The following is a 19,210-nucleotide window of genomic DNA, read 5'->3' as shown; positions in this document are numbered from 1 at the left end:
TTTTTTTTTCAAGAAACACATTTACGTTGCTGCTCAGATTTTGTAATTTACTATAATGGTCAGTTTAAAGAAAAGAAGAAGAAGCCAAAACCGGTTTGGCTCAGTGGATAGAGCGTCGGCCTGTGGACTGAAAGGTCTCAGGTTCGATTCCGGTCAAGGGCATGTACCTTGGTTGCGGGCACATCCCCAGTGGGGGGGGGGGGTGCAGGAGGCAGCTGGTGAATGTTTCTCTCTCATCGATGTTTCTAGCTCTCTATCCCTCTCCTTTCCTCTCTGTAAAAAAAAAAAATAAAAAAAAATCAATAAAATATATTAAAGAAAAAGAAGAAAAGGAGGAGGAAGATCTCAGAGTTGGGGCCCCCTTCTCTCTCAGGCCCCCAGAGTCCGGACACCAGCCTGGTCTGGTCCCGTGAGTTTGAGCACTCAAGTCCCGGGTGTGTGTCTCGGTTCCGGGACACAGCGCCACCTCTAGCCCACGAGAGCCTGGCGTGGGTGCGGGAGCCTCAACCTCCATGGATCTCGCCTCGCCCGCAACTCTCTAACTCTGGTGAGGTCACCAGGAAACCCAGTTAGGACAGAAATCAATCAAAGCACAGCCCTGCACGTCCCTCCTCAAAAAAGATATACCGGAGGCTGGGCAGGAAAGAGCCTTTTGTGCTCCTATCGCTTCCACATCCCCAACACACAAACACAGTACTTAGAGGCACAGAGTCCAGGCCCCACACCCCTCCTCCCGCAGCCCCAGGAGCCCCGACCCTCCTCTCTCCAGGAATGGAAGCATACGAATCCCGAAGATGCTATCAGACCCCCGCTGGCTTCCCCTTTCCTTTGGCCAAAGCAAAAAGCATAATCCTCCAACTGTCACCATCGGATCCCCCCTTCCCGCTGTCCGGTGCCCGGCCCGGGCCCGCCCCCCCTCCGGTCCCTCCCACTTTTCCCAAACAAAGCTCCCGGGCAACTTTCCCCCGCGCAGCGCCCCGCCCGCCCGCCCGGCTCCCCAGCCCCAGGCCGGGAGGTAGGGAGGCGCCGGCGGGAGTCGGGGATCCTGCTTTTGGGGTGTGTGAGTTGGGGTGGAAAGTTTACGTGGTAGGAGTTTTAGGGGGTGTGTGTGGGGCCGCCTCTGAATTGCATGCACCCTTCTTGGTTTTTTGGGGGGTGGGGCGCCTCGAGATTTCGCTTCTGACCGAGGCTAGGGGCGACGTTGGAACTTTGGCCTTAGTTGGGGTGTCTAAGTTTGGGGGTGGGGAGGGCAGGGGACCTCGGCGGGGTGTGTGTGTCTGTGGTTGGAAGCCAGAAGGGACTCTGTGTGCGTTTCTGGACCCGGACTGGCTCGTGTGTGCCATTTGGGGGTGCCCGGCCCCCCTCCTGGGAGAAAAGGGGCCTCCCCGGTGGCCAGAAGGCGGGCTACGGGGCCTTCTGGAGCTTCAGCCTGTCTCTTCGGAAGTTTGGGGCCCGGGGCGGGAAATTCGGGGGGACCTTGCTGGGCCGGCCGCTCCGTCCCTTTGTCTGGCCACATGGGGGAGAGCTGGGCTGGGATGCCGGCCTCTGGGGGTCCTGACCGGCCGCAGCGCCATTGGGCTCGGCCTGGGGTCTTTGTCTTGCTGGGCCGGGACTCGGGGTCCTGGGGGGGGGATGGGAGCCTGGACTCTGGGGTCCTGGGAAAGCTGGGGGAGACGTGGAGCCGCCGGGGAGGCGGGATCGGACTGTATTGGAAAAAGTTTTCCCCTCTTCCCGGCCTCCGGAAAGTCACTGGGAACGAGCGGAGCTGGACGCAAGCCCACGGGCGCAGGGGGGCTGGGGAGGGCGGGGGCGGGGCCGGGGTGGAGGGGCGGGGCCCTGGCTGGCCAGCCCCTCCCCTTGTGGGGGTTGTGGGAAACTGGGGGAGGGGATGCCTGGGCCCTTTGTTCTGGCTCTCCCGATGGCAGTGGGCCCTTCACCCCCCCCAGTCCGTGGTTCTGCGGGTCTTTCCTGGTCTCCACTTGAGTTTCTGCCCTGAGTCTCTGCCCCTCTTTCCTCTGGGTTTCGGTCCCCCTCTCTCTGAGCCTCTGAGCACCACCCTCAGGGTCTGCGGGCCCCTCTTTCTGGCTCTCTGGGTCTCTGCCCCTCTCTCCGGACCTGCCTTTAGCCTTCCTAGCGCCTGTGCCCCTTCCTTTCCAGCAGCTGCTGCTCACGTCCCAGCACCTGTTCCCGGGGTGGGACTAAGATCTCCCTCTCAACCCCCTTCCCGCAACTAGGCCCCGACTCCCGTCTCCTTTTAACTAGCAATCCATACCCCCCACATGACCGGCCCTCATGGGCCCTGGGCCTGACTATGGGGTCTTCAAGGCTTCGTCACACCCCAGGCTTCCCTGGAGACCCAGAGGGCAACACATCTCACCCTAAGCTTCCCCGGAAGCCCAGCCCCCTTCTCCAGGGCCCAGGAGTCCCAGCCCCAGCCTCCTCCCCCCCAGACCCAGGCGTCCGGACCCCCAGCTCTCCACGCCCTGAGAGAGGGCGGGTCCCGGGAGCCTCGCTGAGCTCTGTGTTCTTGCAGGCCCAGATGGGGGAACCCCGGGCCGGGGCCCCCCTGGACGATGGCAGCACCTGGACAGGAAGCGAGGAAGGAAGTGAGGAGGGCACCGGAGGCAGCGAGGGGGCTGGGGGGGACGGGGGTCCGGATGCAGAGGGGGTCTGGAGTCCAGACATCGAGCAGAGCTTCCAGGAGGCCCTGGCCATCTACCCGCCTTGCGGCCGGCGGAAAATCATCCTGTCCGATGAAGGCAAGATGTACGGTGAGTCACCCGCCCCCCTTTTGCCCTGGCCCCCATTGATGAGTAAAAGATAACAAGCAACATTTATGGCTCCTGCATCCCCTCCCCCTGGCTGGCCTGGCCTGATTCGGCCAATCGGGCTGGGCAGGCCATACCCCACGTGTGCACGAATTCGTGCACCGGGCCTCTAGTTGATTAATACGGGACAGCAAGCAACGTTTATGGTGCCTCAAACACTGTTCGCATAAAAACACTTCCTACCCTCACTAGGACTCGGCTAGGAGCTAGCATTCCATTCGCACAGATGAGGAAACTGAGGCCCAGAAAGGCCACGTGATTTGCCCAAGGCCACAAAGCTAGTGTGTGGCGGAGCTGGGATTTGAACCCAGGCAGTCTGGCTCCAAAACCTGCAGTGATAACTCGTCTTCCATGTGCTAGATCCTCCCTTCCTCCAGTCGGTGGACAAGACGTAAACCCCACCTGCGGCCAGACATTCCTGAGCTCTGAACCACCCATCAGCACCTGCCAAATACCCTAAGCCCCCATTCCTAAATCCCCTAGGTCCCTAATCACCAATCAGCGTGTGCTGAGTGCCCTAAGCCCCGCCCCCTATCCTCCCTTAAAGGTGCTTTTACCCTGACCCTCCCTCTTTTCCGCCCCTCTCTCTCGAAGCAGCCAGCAGGAGTACCCTTCCCTCCAATAAAGCCTGTGTCCTGCCAGCTGGGTCTCTGCATTTCTCTATCCTAATCTATCGCCATGTAGCAACCAGCTTGCTGCGGGCCTCTGGGGACTACGGCTTCCCTTCCCTTCCCTTCCCTTCCCTTCCCTCCCCTCCCCTCCCCTCCCCTCCCCTCCAGACCTCCCCGTTGGGAAGTCCCGCTGCGGGGCTAACTCTGTTTTCCCTCTGACTCCTCAGGTCGGAATGAGCTGATTGCCCGTTACATCAAGCTGAGAACAGGGAAGACCCGGACTCGCAAACAGGTCTCAGGACGGACTCGTGGGGCGGGCTGGTCTTGTCAGGGCCGCCCTGGTATGGGCAGGTTCAGGTTTGAGGACGATGTGGTTCAGGTGCTTTTTAAAAAATATATATTTTATTGGTTTTGCTGAAACGGTTTGGCTCAATGGATAGAGCGTTGGCTTGGGGACTGAAAGGTCCCAGGTTCGATTCCGGTCAAGCGCATGTGCCTTGGTTGTGGGCACATCCCCAGTGGAGGGGTGTGCAGGAGGCAGCTGATCGATGACTCTCTCTCATGGATGTTTCTAACTCTCTATCTCTCTCCCTTCCTCTCTGTACAAAATCAATAAAATATATTGAAAAATAAATAAATATATATACATATATTTTATTGTTTTTTTACAGAGAGGAAGGGAGAGGGATAGAGAGTTAGAAACATCAATCAGCTGCCTCCTGCACACCCCCCCCACTGGGGATGTGCCCGCAATCAAGGCACATGCCCTTGACCGGAATCGAACCTGGGACCTTTCAGTCCGCAGGCGGACGCTCTATCCACTGAGCCAATCCGGTCTCAGCGGTTCAGGTGCTTTTGTCTGTCTTCTCAGCTTTGGGTACTCTATGCCTGTTTGGTACAGTCTCTTAGCAGTTGTGAAGAAGAGACTAAAGGAGCCAAAGAGAAGGACAGGAAGGGGAGGGGGAGCTGGATGTGCTGGGTCTGGGGAAGAAGTCTTAGCAACCAGAGTGGCCGTTCTGGTCGCACCCGTGTTAGCGTGCTCCTGAGACAGCCAGTGTGTTCTCCGTGTCCTCTCCTGGTCCCAGCAGCCTGTGCGGCACTGAGAGGGAGGCACAGGGCAGGTGACTCTCGCCTGAATCTACTTCCTTGTCACTCCCTCCAGGTCTCTAGTCACATCCAGGTCTTGGCCCGAAGGAAATCAAGGGAAATCCAGTCCAAGCTCAAGGTAGGGGTCAAAGCAGACATCCTGAGAGGGGGGTGGGCCCAGAGAGAGGGAGGGGACAGGGACCCAGAAAGAGGGGGCAGGAATTCAGAGAGGGTAATAGATCCAGAGAAGGAGGAACAGAGCTCTGAACCACCAATCAGCACCTGCCAAATACCCTAAGCCCCGATTCCTAAGTCTGGGCGAATCTATTCCCATTTCTTGGTCTCTGTCCCCACCCTACCCCCTGGGCAGAGTGGGCAGGCCACCGGGGGTGTGGGGTGGGGACAGAGACCAAGAAATGGGGATAGATTCACCCAGAAAGGTGAACAGAATGGGGGAGCAGGAACCGAAGGTGGGGTTAGTGGCGCAGCAGGAGGGGGTGGCTGGGGACCATGGGAAGATCCATAGAGGGAGGGCAGAGATCTCTCGTGGGACAGGCAAGAAGAATGGGGTGTCGGGCCTCTCCGGCTACTGCTGTGTCCGTCCTCCCTCCTCTCCGCTCCTGTGCTCCCTCTGCTCTTCCTGGCGCCCTCCTCGCTCTTCCCGCCATGCTGGGAAGGCCGCCTGACCCACCTCCCCGTATCCGGTCCCCGGGGGCCTGCCCGCTCTTCCTGTGCCCGGATCACTTCACATCCTCCTGGGCTTCTCACATCCCTTTCCTCTCTCCGTCCCCGGATTTCCGATCCCCTCCTGGCCGCGGGCCCTCCTGTTCTGCTCCTCCGAGGAGGGCGTCTTTTCTGCCTCTGGCTCTGGGTTTGGGGACCATCACTCGCTATTCCTTGTTTGTACCCAGAAGCCTCCCTTTCCTTTCTCTCTGGGTCTAAACACCTTCTCTACTGTCTTTTCTATCTTTAAAAATAAATAAATAAATAAATAAATATATATATATATATATATATATATATATGTTATTGATTTTTTTTTTTTTTTTTTTACAGAGAGGAAGGGAGAGGTAGAGAGAGTTAACATCAATCAGCTGCCTCCTGCACAACTCCTACTGGGAACATGCTTTTCTTTCTATCTTAAACACATTTTAAAATTATTATTATTTTATTTATTTATTTATTTATTTACTTATTTCTGATTTGAGAGAGCAAGAGAAAGAGGAGAGAGAGAGAGAGAGACATCCATCAATTGCCTCCCAGGGTACGTGTCCTGACTGAGAATCAAACCGGCGACCTTTTGGTGCCTGAGCCACCCTGGCCCAGGGCTCCTCTGGTCTTCACTGGAGTTCGCTGCTCCCTCTGCCCTGTCCCAGCGAGGAAATGCTCCCTGCCTATTCCCTCCGGGTTCGAAATTCTCATTTCCTGTTGCCTGCATATCCAGAAACCTTCACTTCCGGCTCTTTATTGATCTAGAAAACCTCATGACTATCTTTTTATTTTTAAGTATATTTTATTGATTTTTTACAGAGAGGAAGAGAGAGGGACAGAGAGTTAGAAACATCGATGAGAGAGAATCATCGATCAGCTGCCTCCTGCACACCTCCTACTGGGGATGTGCCCGCAACCAAGGAACATGCTCTTGACCGGAATCGAACCTGGGACCTTTCAGTCAACAGGCCAACACTCTATCCACTGAGCCAAACTGGTTTCGGCATGACTGTCTTTTATTCTGGGCATTGGGAACTTCTTTCCCCTCTAAGCCTGCCCTCCCCCCCACTCCCTGTCCATAGTCATCCTCCATTTCGCTTTCCTCTCTTTGCTCTGCTCAGAGCGGTGGGCTACAGGGGTTGGCAGGGAGGCAAGGTGGGGAGCCCAGGCCTCACTTCCTAAATTCTGTTTTCTTTCCTTCTTCGGCTCCATCCCCCACGGGCAGGCTCTGAATGTGGTAAGTCGCTCTGCCCGTCCTCCCACCCACTCCCTTACCCCCACATTCTTGCGGAGGGCAGGAGGGATGAGGGGCAGTAGTGAGACGGATCTGAGCCTTCCCCAACCCTTTACCATAACCTCCCATCTCTGAGCCTCCCCATGCTTACCCTGCCCCCCCTTCCCTGTCCCTACTCCCGGAGTCCACCGGAACCCCATTAACATGGCCCCCACCTCTTCCTCCAGGACCAGGTGTCCAAGGATAAGGCTTTCCAGACCATGGCCACCATGTCGTCCGCCCAGCTCATCTCAGCACCTTCCCTGCAGGCCAAGCTGGGCCCCGCTGGTCCTCAGGTGACCTGGGTTGGGGACTGTGGGGTTCAAGGCTGGGGGGTTGCGGGGTGTGGTTTCAACCGGGACTCACCGGCTGTCCCCCTTTGTCTTGTCTCCAGACCTCTGAGCTTTTCCAGTTTTGGTCAGGGGGCTCTGGGACCCCCTGGAATGTTCCAGAGTGAGTACTCTCTGTCCTGCCCCAGCACCTGTCCTCCTCCTCCACCCTCCCCCAACAGGCCTTCCTCACCCCCCACCTGGCTCCCAGCTCCCTGGTGCACATCCATTCTGGAGCCGGGCTCTCTGGATTTGAGTCCCAGGCAGGAGGGCGAGCTGATGGTCTGAGAGGAAGACTAGGTCTGTGGCTGAAGAGTGAGGGGGGGGGAAGGGGCAGGAGTCAGGAGGAGGAGGGGGGGCCCACTCTGGGGCCTGACTAGCTGAGAAGGAGGGAGGAGGCAGGGACGGTGCCTGGGCTCCAGCTGGTGACTGAGGGTGGGGTGGGGTGGGTGGGACTGTCCACAGATGTGCGACCTGTGGGAGGAATGGGTTTGGGGGGAAAATGAGCTCAAGCATGACGCTTGGTGAGTGTGAGAAGCCTGGAAGATGTCCATGGAGCCCGGCTGGTGTGGCTCAGTGGTTGAGCATCAACCTATGAACCAGGAGGTCACGGTTCGATTCCCGGTCAGGGCATATGCCTGCCTGTGCTGGATCCCCAGTGTGGGGCATGCAGGAGGCAGCCAATCATTGATTCTCTCTCATCATTGATGTTTCTATCTTTTTTCACTTCTCTGAAAACAATAAAAAACATTTTTAAAACAGTTTTCAAAACTGTCCATGGGAATAATGGCCTTCTGGTCAGATTGGCTGGGCCCCAGAGGCTCATGGGAAAGGCAGTTGTAGGTAAAAAACTCCAGAGGGTTGAGTGGAGCCCCAGAGGCTCATGGGAAGGCTGGTTCTCATTCCCCAGAGGTGGTTCTTGGGCCTGAATAGGGGCCCATCTCCCAGAATCAGAAGGAAGAAAAAAGCCTCAGAGGTAAATTGGAGTGAGAGACACGAGGGCGACAGGCTATGTTTCTAGCCTAGAAAAACAGAAATGGGCCCAGAGGCTCATGGGAAGTGTAGTTTCCAGCCCAGAAAGGAGCCAGTGGTTCTGGGCTGGGTGTTGGGTAGGCCTCGGGACGCTGAGGTGGGAGTGTTGAGAGTATTGCCAAAGAGAGTCAAGGGACAGGCTGAGGGATCCAGGCTAGAAGAGTTTCCGAGAGATGCTGCTGGATGGGGACATAGGAAGGGTCAGAACCAGTCCCCAGAGCCGAAGGGGAGGGGCTGATCTGGAAAGGGGTTGTTCTGCACTGGTCTCGAGGGTTCCTTTAAAAAAAAAAAAAAAATAATAAATAATATACACACACACACATATATATATATTTCATTGATTTTTTTACAGAGAGGAAGAGAGAGGGATAGTTAGAAACATCGATGAGAGAGAATCATCGATTAGCCGCCCCCTTTTTTTTTTAAATATATTTTATTGATTTTTCACAGAGAGGAAGGGAGAGAGATAGAGAGCTAGAAACATCGATGAGAGAGAAACATCGACCAGCTGCCTCTTGCACACCCCCCACTGGGGATGTGCCCGCAACCAACGTACATGCCCCTGACTGGAATCGAACCTGGGACCTTCCAGTCCGCAGACCGATGCTCTACCACTGAGCCAAACCGGTTTCGGCAATCAGCCGCCTCTTGCACACCCCCACTGGGGATGTTCCCACAACCAAGGTGCATGCCCTTGACCGGAATCGATCCTGGGACCTTTCAGTCCGCAGGCCGACTCTCTATCCACTGAGCCAAACCAATCTCAGCAATGAGGGTTCCTCTTTTTATGGAGTTGACAGGACAGTCAAATCGAGGAGATGAATGTTCAGTAAATCGTGTGCATAAACACACACTTGAAGAGTGTGAAGAACTGTAACGGCCTGGCCAGCATGGCTCAGTGGTTGAACCGATTCGCTGTCAGGGCACATGCCTAGGCGGTGGACTTAGTCCCCAGTAGGGGGTGTGCAGGAGGCAGCGATCAGTAATTCTCTCTCATCATGGATGTTTTTGTCTCTCCCTCTCCCTTCCTCTCTGAAATCAATAAAAATATTAAGAAAAAATAGAACTGCAGCAGGCTCTGGAGTGAGGGCGAGAGTTCCAGGGAGCTTCTCTGGGGAGGTAATGTGCAGAGCTGAGAAGGACTTTGTCAGGTGAAGAATGAGGGTGGGGATATTTGAGGCAGAGAAAACGGTATGTGCCAAGGCCCTGCGGTAGGGAAGCGGTGAGTTTCAGGAACTGAGAGAAGGCCTTGGGCCAGTCAGTCAGATGTTTACTGAGCAGTTATTAAGCGCCTGTTACTCGGCTTCAGTTGGGGACACAGCACTGAACAAATTAGAATTCCTGCCTTCATGGGCTTATATACTTGGACAGACAATAAGCAAATGTAAACAGCTAAATAAGCATTAATAAGAAAAGAATAAATGTGGGAAGTACAGCAGGGTGTCCGTGTTCTATTTTTATTTTTATTTTTTTTGTATGTACTCTATTTAGACAGAAGTTAAGCCGAAACCGGTTTGGCTCAGTGGTAGAGCGTCGGCCTGCGGACTGAAAGATCCCGGGTTCGATTCCGGTCAAAGGCATGTACATTGGTTGCGGGCACATCCCCAGTGGGGGGTGTGCAAGAGGCAGCTGGTCGATGTTTCTCTCTCATCGATGTTTCTAGCTCTCTATCCCTCTCTCCTCCTCTCTGTAAAAAAATCAATAAAACTTAATCCTCTAGACACATGTGTCAAACACAAGGCCCGCGGGCCAAATCCGTCCCGCCAGGCCTTGCAATGTGGCCCGCACCGCGCTGTCATCACTGCACTCCGCTGCGTTTCCATCACAATGACAGTTTATGACTGTTCAGTAAACCATTCGGCCCGTGATTTAGGCTGGATTTTAGATTTTGGCCCCTTCTCTGATTGAGTTCGACACCCCTACTCTAGAGTCTGAGACAGAAGTCAGGAAGGCCTCTGAGGAGGTGATATTTGCGCAGTGGCCTGATGACAAGAAATTAAGTCAGTGGGTTGGGTACTAGAGTTTAGATTTCAGAATTGGGATGGCAAATAGAAACCTTAGGGAGCCAAAGTCGGTAAATCCCTGGAGTTTGTGTCTTTCTGATTTTTGTTGTTGGTTAATCCTCACCGGAGGATATTTTTCCATTGATTTCTAGAGAGAGGGAAAGACGTGAGAGAAACATGTCTGTGGGTTGCCTCCCGCTTGAGCCCTGACAGGTCCCGGGCCGGAAGGAACCTGCAAACAAGGTACATGCTCGTGACTGGAATTGAATCCGAGACCCTTTGGTCTATAGTCCATCGCTCTATTCACTGAGCCAGACCGGCTAGGGATTTTTAAAAATATTTATTTTTATTGATTTCAGAGAGGAATGCGCAGGGTAAGCTTGTCCTGGCCCCTCAGGAAAGGTAGTTGGTACGATTAGAATCCTTCCACCTGCTCACCCTCAGCTTCCTTTCTCCCTCAGCGTGAAGCCCTTCTCGCAGACACCGTTCTCCTTGTCACTGACGCCCCCATCTACTGACCTCCCAGGTAAGAGTCTGCTCTCCACCTTCCCTCCTTTCCTTTCCTTCTTGTCAACCCTCACTGCCTTCCCTTCAACCTTCCACCCATCAGGGTCACATTCCTACTGAGTCCAGCTCTGAGGCAGGGTGTGGAAGGATGTGGCAGAATTGGTAGTGGTTAAGAGCGTGGCATCTGTTGCCACACACGCTGGGTTTGTGTCCTGCCACTTGCTAGCCCAGAGGACATAGGGGAGATGTGTTAGCCAAGATTCTTTCAGCTGCAAGTGACACAAACCCAAGTAAAGCTAGATGACAAAGACAGCAAGGACAACAACCAAATGGAATGTATTGGGTCAGGTAACTGATATTTCAGGGGTTTATGGCTTCAGGTACGGCTGGATCTAGGGGCTCAAATGGGTAGCATCAGGATTTGCGTGGTTCTGCCTTCCTCTGGTGGCTTCATTCCCAGGCAGGCTCTGTCCCCATCCCTCTGGCAGCAAAGATGGCTTCCAGAAGTCCATGCTGATGCGGTGCTCACATTGATGAAAAATTACACTTAGGTTCCACAGATTCATCAATTCGGAATGTTCTAGGCTGCAAGTAACAATACCCAGATTGATAGTGCCATAAATAAAAAGGCTTTAATGATTCCACATAATGCAGAGTCTGAAGGGCTGCTTCTGTGCTGGCTCAGCACCTCAGCAATATCAGGACTAGCATCTCTCCAGGTCCCTTGGCCTCTCTCTTACTGTCCCACGATGACTGTTGTGACTCCAGGCATCATGTCCCAAGCAGGACTTGACCAGAACCAAAAGCTTTCTCCTCCCAAAGTTCTGTCTTTTTCATTCAGGAAGAAACTCCTTCCCAGAAGCCCCCGAGCAGATTTCCCCTAACGTCTCATTGGCCAGGACTGTGTCACATGGCCACCTCTAGCTGCAAGGGAGGCTGGGAAAGTGAGTATTTAGCTTTTTCAGCTTCTAAGTGGAGGCAGGCAAGAGAGAACAGTGCTTGACATATTCCGTAAATGTTAGCAATTTTTATTATTTGTTCTTCTTTCTCTAGGGTACGAGCCCCCCCAAGCCCTCTCACCCCCTGCCCTGCCCCCACCTGCCCCGTCACCCCCAGCCTGGCAGGCTCGGGCCCTGGGCACTGCCCGGTTACAGCTGGTGGAATTCTCGGCCTTTGTGGAACCCCCGGATGCAGTTGACTCTGTAAGTTCAATTTTGGGATGGCTGTTGTGGGTGTTTTGGAATGCAGAGGGTTATAGGAAGGGAAAGCATAAAGCAGTGGTTCTCACACTAGCATGTATCAGAATGACACGGAGGGCTTGTTAAAACACAGATTGCTGAGTCTCACCTTCAGAATATCTGATTCAGGTTTAGTGTGGGGCCTGAGAATTTGAATTAAAAAAAATATATATATATATTTAGTGATTTCAGAGAGGAAGGGAGAAAGGGAGAGAGATGGAAATGTCAATGATGAGAGAGAATCATTGATTGGCTGCCTCCTGCACACCCCCCCGCTGAGGATCCAGCCCATAACCTGGGCATATGCCCTGACCAGGAATCAAACTGTGACTTCCTGGTCCATAAGTCGACTCCCAACCATTGAGCCAAGCCAGCCAGGCAAAAATTTGAGTTTTTAAAAAGCTCCCAGGTGATGTTGATGCTGCTGGGACCACATTTTGACAACTCTTAGCATAAAGGAATAGGAAGGTCATGAGGTTGTGGGTTGGGAAGATCAGAGAAACTCTCTAGGACATCATTTATTCATTCATCAAACGCTTCTGAGTGTCTAGTGTGCACCAGGCTTTGCGGTGGATACTGGGAACTTGGGAAAGCAGATCTTGTTTCTGGGCTTGAGCTTTGCCTGGTCTAGGTTAGAGACGGATGCCATTATTAGTCTGGGCAACACCCAGAAACATCCTAGAAGTTTCTCATGTAACATTTCAGTGTGGGTGTTCAACAGCAGCCTTCCACATAGTGGTTCGGGGAATCCAGGCTTTTTCCATTTTTGTGGCTCTGCCATTTTCTAGGGCTCCAGAATTTACTGCTGGGCTCTCTGCATCTGGCTGGCCGATGGTGGAAGGGAAAGGGTGAGGAGGCTATATGGGTCTGGCTTGGAAGTGGCAACTATCAGGTTTGCCCCCATCCCATTGGCCAGAATTTAGTCATGTGATCACATATAACTGCAGAGGAGTCTGGGAAATGCAGTTTAGCGGTGTGAAGAGGGACTAGTGTCTGTGAACACATTGCCTCTGTCACAGCCACATAAACACCAGTTACTGTACATAGTGGTTTTGGTAAAACCCAAGTAAGATCGGGTTAAAACTCTCCTATCTCCCTTGGAGCAAAAGCTGAAGTCCTTTTAGTTGCCCACAAAGTTGTGAACCATCTGACCCGCAGTCCCGCTCTGCCCTTATCTCCCGCACCCTGAACCTTGTTTGCTCAGCTCTGCCCACACTGGCCTCCATGCTCTTTCTCAAACACGCCAGCCCACTCCTCTCCAGGGCCTTTGCGTCTGCTGCTCCTGCCACCTGGAATGTGCTTTCCCCAGTTGTCCCCATTCCGTCCCTCTGTTCATTCAGGTTCCTGCTTGATTATCTTCTCAAAACGCCCTATGGAGCCGAGACCGGTGTGGCTCAGTGGATAGAGCGTTGGCCTGCGGACTGGAGGGTCTCGGGCTCGATTCCGGTCAAGGCCATGTACCTTGGTTGCGGGCACATCCCCAGTGGGGGGAAGGGGGTGTAGGAGGCGGCTGATCAATGTTACTAACTCTATCCCTCTCTCTTCCTCTCTGTAAAAGATCAGTAAAATATATTTAAAAAACAAAACAAACAAACAAACAAACCAAAATGCCCAATGGAGTATACTAACTGCCGTCACTCTCCACTCCCTCACTGTGCTCTATTGGGATTTTTTTCATGGTGTGCGTGACTCTCTAAAATTTATATTGTCCATAAGATGATTTGAAATTTGTTCTGTCTCTGCCAGCAGACGGTGAGCTCCTTGAGGTCAGGGCCTTTACCTTGGAGCCCTGGGACCCGGAGTAGTTCCTGGGTACCACACAGCAGATTCTCAGTAGATGTCTGAGTTTGTGCTCGGATGGGGGAAGCCCAGCTTTTGTGGGTGTACGGAGGAGTGATTCTGCCTGGAGAGTCAGTGAGGGCTTCCCTGAGATGACAGCTTTTGAGTTGGGCTTTGCGGGTTACATAGGAGTTTGCCATGCGCAGAACTGGGTGCTTCAGGTACAGAGGTGGAAACAACATCGAGGCTGTCAGAGACACAACGTGATGAAAATGGCGGGAAGCTGGTGAGGCTGAGGGCGTTTGGGAGGAGCTGGCATGGCCAAGCTCAGGGACCCAGGTTTTCTCCTGGCGATGGGGAACCTGGAGGTGGTAGAGAGATCCACCTGTTTGTCATCAGTGGAGGCTTCTGGAAGCCCAGATTTGGATGACCTGGAAAGAGGGAGGAGGACTTGTGTCAGAAGAAAAAATGGGGAAGATTTCCGGATGTGGACAAGAATGGGAACAGAGCCATCCACCCATCCATCCACTGATGGAACATTTATGAGCAGCTGTTCAAAACATGGCCAGCTTGAGGGGTGTGGTCTTTGTCCCGGGGGTGCTGGGGAGCCTTGGGCAAATTATGAGCAGGGGAGGTCAAGGGTCAGCTCGGGAGCCATATGACTGGTGAGCTGGGGAGGAGAGAGTGGAGGCTGAGAGGCCGGGTCGGAGGCTGGGGTGAAAGTGGGAGAGGACAGGGCTATGAGGGGAGAGTCGGGCAGTAGGGACAGGGCTTGGGGCCTGAGGCACTATGGGAATGAAGGGGCAGAAGGCAGTGGAGACATGCCTGGGAGTTGGGCCCGGTGTCTGGGTGGACAGGACGGACCCCTGGCAGGGGCCCTGGGGGTGGCGACAGGGGTGTGAGATGGGCTTCGGCAGCGCGGGCCGGGGTCCAGCCCGTCTCCCGCCCTCACCCATGGCTGCTTCTCCCAGTACCAGAGGCACCTGTTCGTACACATCAGCCAGCACTGCCCGAGCCCCGGGGCGCCGCCGCTGGAGAGCGTGGATGTCCGGCAGATCTACGACAAGTTCCCTGAGAAGAAGGGGGGTCTGCGGGAGCTGTACGACCGGGGGCCGCCTCACGCCTTCTTCCTGGTCAAGTTCTGGGTGAGTTCTGCGTCCGAATCCAAAGTGCTCAGAAGCCCCATGGCCGCCGGGCCAGGCCTCCGGCTCCACCAGGTCAGCCTGGGCCTTGCTCCTCCTCATGCTGAGTGCCATCCCCTTTGCAGACCGGAGCGCAGGGAGTTTCCCCTCAGAGCGGGGTGCATGGGACCCCTGCCCCCAGACCCCACTAGACGTCGCCACACCAAGTCGTGTGACTGATCCAGCCCTTGGGATTGGGTTGTGTCGTTTCAGACTTCCCTACATCCCACCGGCCACACTAAGCCTTGTTGCTAAGGAGTGCCCTCCTCCCCTTAGCGCACGAAGTCTTGGCTAAAGCTGGTCTCTTAAAGGGGATGCTACCTTCCACCAGACCCTGTTGTTAGACAATGTCTGGCCTTGAGGGTGCCATTGAAGGAGCTGGAGGGGTTGGGGGGGGGGGGCGGGTGACTTTGTAAAGTCCCGTATTTACTGAACAATCTTTTACTGAGCACTTACTGTATACAAAGCCCTATGGCAGGCCCGATATAAATAACTGTGGGTCTTCCTTTTTTAAAGATATATTTTATTGATATTTTCCAGAGAGGAAGGGAGAGAAATAGAGAGTTAGAAACATCGATGAGAGTCATCGATCAGCTGCCTCTTGCACACCCCCCTACTGGGGATGTGCCTGGAACCAAGGTACATGCCCCTGCCCGGAATCGAACCCGGGACCCCTCAGTCAGCAGGTCGGCTCTCTATCCACTGAGCAAACTGGTTTTGGCCTGTGGGTTTTTCTTAGGCCTTTTTGGTTTGCTGTCCAGTACAGTGACTGATGCTATAGGGGTTTAATATATCTGAATGTTTGGGCTGGGAGGGGGTTGTTAACTCTCGTGGTAACCAGGGCAGTGGAGGGATCTAGTCTCTGGGAAGGAAGCCTTGCAGAGGGCTTGAAGTTTGCTGGCCTTGCTGGACCCGTAGCGTCTGCGGTGACCAAGAGTTCTAGCGTGTGACGTGGAGGCCCGAGACGGCTCGGGGATGAGCTGCTGGGGTCCGTGGGCGTTGCTGGGGCTGAAGACGGGCCGTGCCAGGTGCCGGCGGTGGAGAGCGACCCTTAGGAGCCAGCATCGGAAGGGACGCAGGGAGCGGCTGGAGCGGCCTCAGTGTTTGTCTGGCTCCGCCAGGCCCGGGTGCGAGGGGGATGGGTGGAGCCAGGCCTCGGAGGACAGGACCTGGTCCAGCTGGTAACTCAGGTTGGGACGAGGAGGAGGCCTGCCTCCCGGGAAGGTGAGGAGGTGACCCAGCGGCTCAGGCCGAAGGTGACGCGAGGTCTCAGACCCCCGCCTGGCATAGCGATCGTCTGCTCACGCGGCCCCTGGGACGTGAGGGGTCCGACCTCTGAGGACCAGCGGGAAGGGCCCGGGAGGCTGTTCCGAAGAGGAGCAAGGCCCCTTTGCTAGGAAGTAGCCCCTCGTCTTAGCAACCAGGGCTGCCAAGGGCTCTGAGGAAGAGCCTCTGGTTGCTAGGCAATAGCTCCCTCCTTAGTAACCAGGCCCTTGGAGGAGGCTGAACTCTTGAGTTGGGGGCTTCAGTAGCAAACCTGTCGACTAGCAGGGCTCCTTGGGCGGGGGGCTCACTGGGGAGAGAGGGGTCAGGGTCATTTTGGGGATCCAGGCTTCTGAAGCACTGCTGGAAGGGACGGTCTTCAGAAGCCAGCTCCTGGAAGAGAGGGGTGGGGACTTTGAGCTCTGAGGAAGGGAGGTGGGCAGCTATGGGGCAAATGGGAGAAACCAGACCATGAGTTACTTCTAACAGAGTTCCTGTGTTACAGGCATCTCCATCGTTTACTCATTCATTCATTTATTTATTTAATATATTTTATTGATTTTTCACAGAGAGGAAGGAAGAGGGATAGAGAGCTAGAAACATCGATGAAAGAGAAACATCGATCAGCTGCCTCCTGCACACCCCCTACTAGGGATGTGCCCGCAACCAAGGTACATGCCCTTGACCGGAATCGAACTCGGGACCCTTCAGTCCGCAGACCGACGCTCTATCCACTGAGCCAAACCGGTTTCGGCCATTTATTCATTTATTTAAAAGTATTTTTTTTAATTGATTTTAGAAAGGAAGGGATAGGGAGATAGAAACATCAGTGATGAGCCCTAGCTGGTTTGGCTCAGTGGCTAGAGCATTGGTCTGCGGCCTAAAGGGCCCCAGGTTTGATTCTGGTCAAGGGCACATGCCTGTTTGCTGTTGGCTCGGTCCCCAGTGTGGGCATGAGGGAGGCAGCCAATCAATGATCATTGATGTTTTTAGCTCTCCTCTCTCTCTCTCTCTTTCCCTCTCCCTTCCTCTCTGAAATCAATAAAAAGAGAAAAGAAGAAATGAAACATATTTGATGAGAGAGAATCATGGATCGGCTGCCTCCTGCACGCCCCACACTGGGGATCAAGCCCACAACCCGGACATGTGCCCTGACTGGGAATCGAGCTGTGTCCTCCTGGTTCATAGGTCGCCGCTCAACCACTGAGCCATCCCAGCCGGGCCGAGTCTCCACCATTTATTCGTGTAAGGGGCTTCTATTAAGGGCTGTCTCCTCCAACTCAGCCTGTGTCTCCCCTCCCCCCAGGCGGACCTGAACTGGGGCCCGAGTGGTGAGGAGGTGGGGGCCGCGGGCAGCAGCGGCGGCTTCTATGGCGTGAGCAGCCAGTACGAGAGCCTGGAGCACATGACCCTCACCTGCTCCTCCAAGGTCTGCTCCTTCGGCAAGCAGGTGGTGGAGAAAGTGGAGGTGAGGCCGGGGGTGAGCTCCCGGGCCCCTGGCAGTCTGGGGGTGCAGAGGGGGTGCAGGGTAAATAAACGGACCGGGAGCCATGACAGCTCAGGCTTTGGGGTCATCTTCATGGGGGTTGGCCCAGCCGCTCTGGGGGGTTAACGCATAGGCTTAAGGCGAATGTGGAGTTCTAAAGTCACGTGTAAGGGTCCCTTTGAGGGCTCAAAGGTCACGTGCGAGGCAGAGGCACAGTCCCTGAGATGCAGGAGATTCCTGGGAATCTGGAAGCGTCCACAGGGCAAGGAGGCTCGGCGGTCACAGCGGGCTGCCGAGGGCTTGCTGGGTCTCCGTTTCCAAGCTTATAGAGTTTGGGGATCTCACGGAGGGGCCTGGGGGGCCTGAGGGCACCAGAGGTCAGAGGAGTTCAGAGGTCACGGAGGGTTCAGACAGAGCCCGGCTTTGAGGGGCCGGGGGTGTGTCTGGTTTGCAGGCTCAGGGGTCCCGAGTTGGATACCTGAGGGTTCAGGCCTGTCTGCGGTCCCTGCAGGCGGGGCAGCGGGAGGGGGAGGATGGCAGTGTGTGTGGGGGTGGGGCTGGGCTCCTGGGGGGACCCCTGTGTGTCTCAGTCACCGTCCCCCCACGCCCCACCCCCCGCGCAGACGGAGCGCGCCCAGCTGGAGGACGGGAGGTTCGTGTACCGCCTGCTGCGCTCGCCCATGTGCGAGTACCTGGTGAACTTCCTGCACAAGCTGCGGCAGCTGCCGGAGCGCTACATGATGAACAGTGTGCTGGAGAACTTCACCATCCTCCAGGTGTGGAGGGCAGGCTCCCCGCAGCCCCTCGGCCCAGACCCTCTCACCTGGGGACTGACCCAGTGGGGACCCTGCAGCTGACCCGGGGGTTAGGGGATCCCGTTACCCTGGGACCTGATAGGGTGGGGACTCCCCAGCATTCTCATGAGGGACCCCATTCCCTGGGGAGCTGACCTGGAGGATTCGTGGTGGGTCCTCGGCTAAGGGGCCCTCACCCTAGTCCAGGAAACACGATTTGGTGGGTTCCCTTTGCCTCAGGGGAACGTGCTGAGCGGGGGACCTTTCACTGGGAAACGTGACGCGGGGCCGTCCTGGGCCTGGGAACACGTGACCCCACCATCTGATGCGAGGCCCTTGGCGGGCGTTGAGCAGCCGCTCTGCCTGGGACCCTGACATGGCGGAGACCTCCTCCTGGGGCCCCTGATGACCGAGGGAGGCACAGGGGGCCCTTCTAAGCACAAATGCCGTGTCCGGCCCCCCGGCAGGTGGTGACAAACCGAGACACGCAGGAGCTGCTGCTCTGCACGGCCTACGTCTTCGAGGTCTCCACCAGCGAGCGGGGCGCCCAGCACCACATCTACCGCCTGGTCAGGGACTGAAGGGGGGACCCCGAAAGTGGCTCAGCCCCGGAACAGCTCCTCCCAGGAAGGACCTCCAGCTTGCCGCAGCCTCCGGGGAGAGGGGGCTGCTCCTGTCGGAGGGGCCTTGCAAGCCGGGCGACAGAGAGGAAGGGACGACGGATCCTGACGCAGGGACCTCACGGGGCTGTGGGAGGGCAGTCACCCCGGAGCCCGGGGTCTGGCCTCTGTCTCTACTGGGGGCCCCCACTCCGTTGTGCCTGGGTGTTTGGGGGAGCCCTACTTACATATTGGCTTGTCCTCTTTGTTTTCCAACCCCCCCTTTTCCCAGTCTGCCTCCCCTATCACCCCCACACCCTGTGACCCCATATCAAGTATTGAAGGTTAACCCTTTCTGTGCAGGGCCAGGTGGGCCCTGGAAATTTTTTTTTTTTTAATATAACATATTTATAAGTGGGTGTTAGGGTCGTGACTTTTTTCTCAGCTGGGCAAGCACTGGGGGGAGGGGGGGGGAGCTTTTTAACGTCTC

General features: G+C 55.4%; 1 protein-coding gene across 4 annotated transcripts; it reads left to right on the top strand.

Annotated features, from left to right (window-relative positions):
• The first annotated feature begins 933 nt into the window (after positions 1–933).
• TEAD2 (TEA domain transcription factor 2) lies at positions 934–19,109 on the top strand. Of its 4 annotated transcripts, none has more exons than XM_036425737.2 (13): positions 936–1,015; positions 2,534–2,771; positions 3,667–3,731; positions 4,602–4,664; positions 6,462–6,473; positions 6,698–6,805; positions 6,904–6,962; positions 10,335–10,399; positions 11,434–11,582; positions 14,369–14,542; positions 17,148–17,309; positions 17,951–18,103; positions 18,589–19,109. In XM_036425737.2, the coding sequence occupies exons 2-13, from the start codon at positions 2,540–2,542 to the stop codon at positions 18,700–18,702; spliced, it is 1,356 nt and encodes a 451-aa protein (XP_036281630.1). In that variant the 5' UTR covers positions 936–1,015; positions 2,534–2,539; the 3' UTR covers positions 18,703–19,109. The 4 variants fall into 4 exon arrangements, with proteins under 4 accessions (XP_036281632.1, XP_036281630.1, XP_036281633.1 ...); XM_036425738.2 differs by having other exon boundaries at positions 970–1,056; XM_036425739.2 differs by lacking the exon at positions 6,462–6,473 and having other exon boundaries at positions 934–1,015.
• The last annotated feature ends 101 nt before the right edge of the window (positions 19,110–19,210 follow it).

The sequence above is a fragment of the Pipistrellus kuhlii genome, unplaced genomic scaffold (genome assembly GCF_014108245.1).
Source record: "Pipistrellus kuhlii isolate mPipKuh1 unplaced genomic scaffold, mPipKuh1.p scaffold_m20_p_84, whole genome shotgun sequence".
Lineage (NCBI taxonomy): Eukaryota > Metazoa > Chordata > Mammalia > Chiroptera > Vespertilionidae > Pipistrellus > Pipistrellus kuhlii.
Note: the sequence above shows the minus strand (reverse complement) of the source record. Positions and strands in the feature narration are given on the sequence as shown.

Excerpts from the sequence above, each read along its gene's own strand:
- TEAD2 (XM_036425737.2), top strand. The coding sequence starts at position 2,540 with ATGGGGGAACCCCGGGCCGGGGCCCCCCTGGACGATGGCAGCACCTGG. Across the intron at positions 14,543-17,147 it reads TCTTCCTGGTCAAGTTCTGG|GCGGACCTGAACTGGGGCCC; the intron begins GTGAGTTCTGCG and ends CCCTCCCCCCAG. Across the intron at positions 18,104-18,588 it reads AGAACTTCACCATCCTCCAG|GTGGTGACAAACCGAGACAC; the intron begins GTGTGGAGGGCA and ends GCCCCCCGGCAG.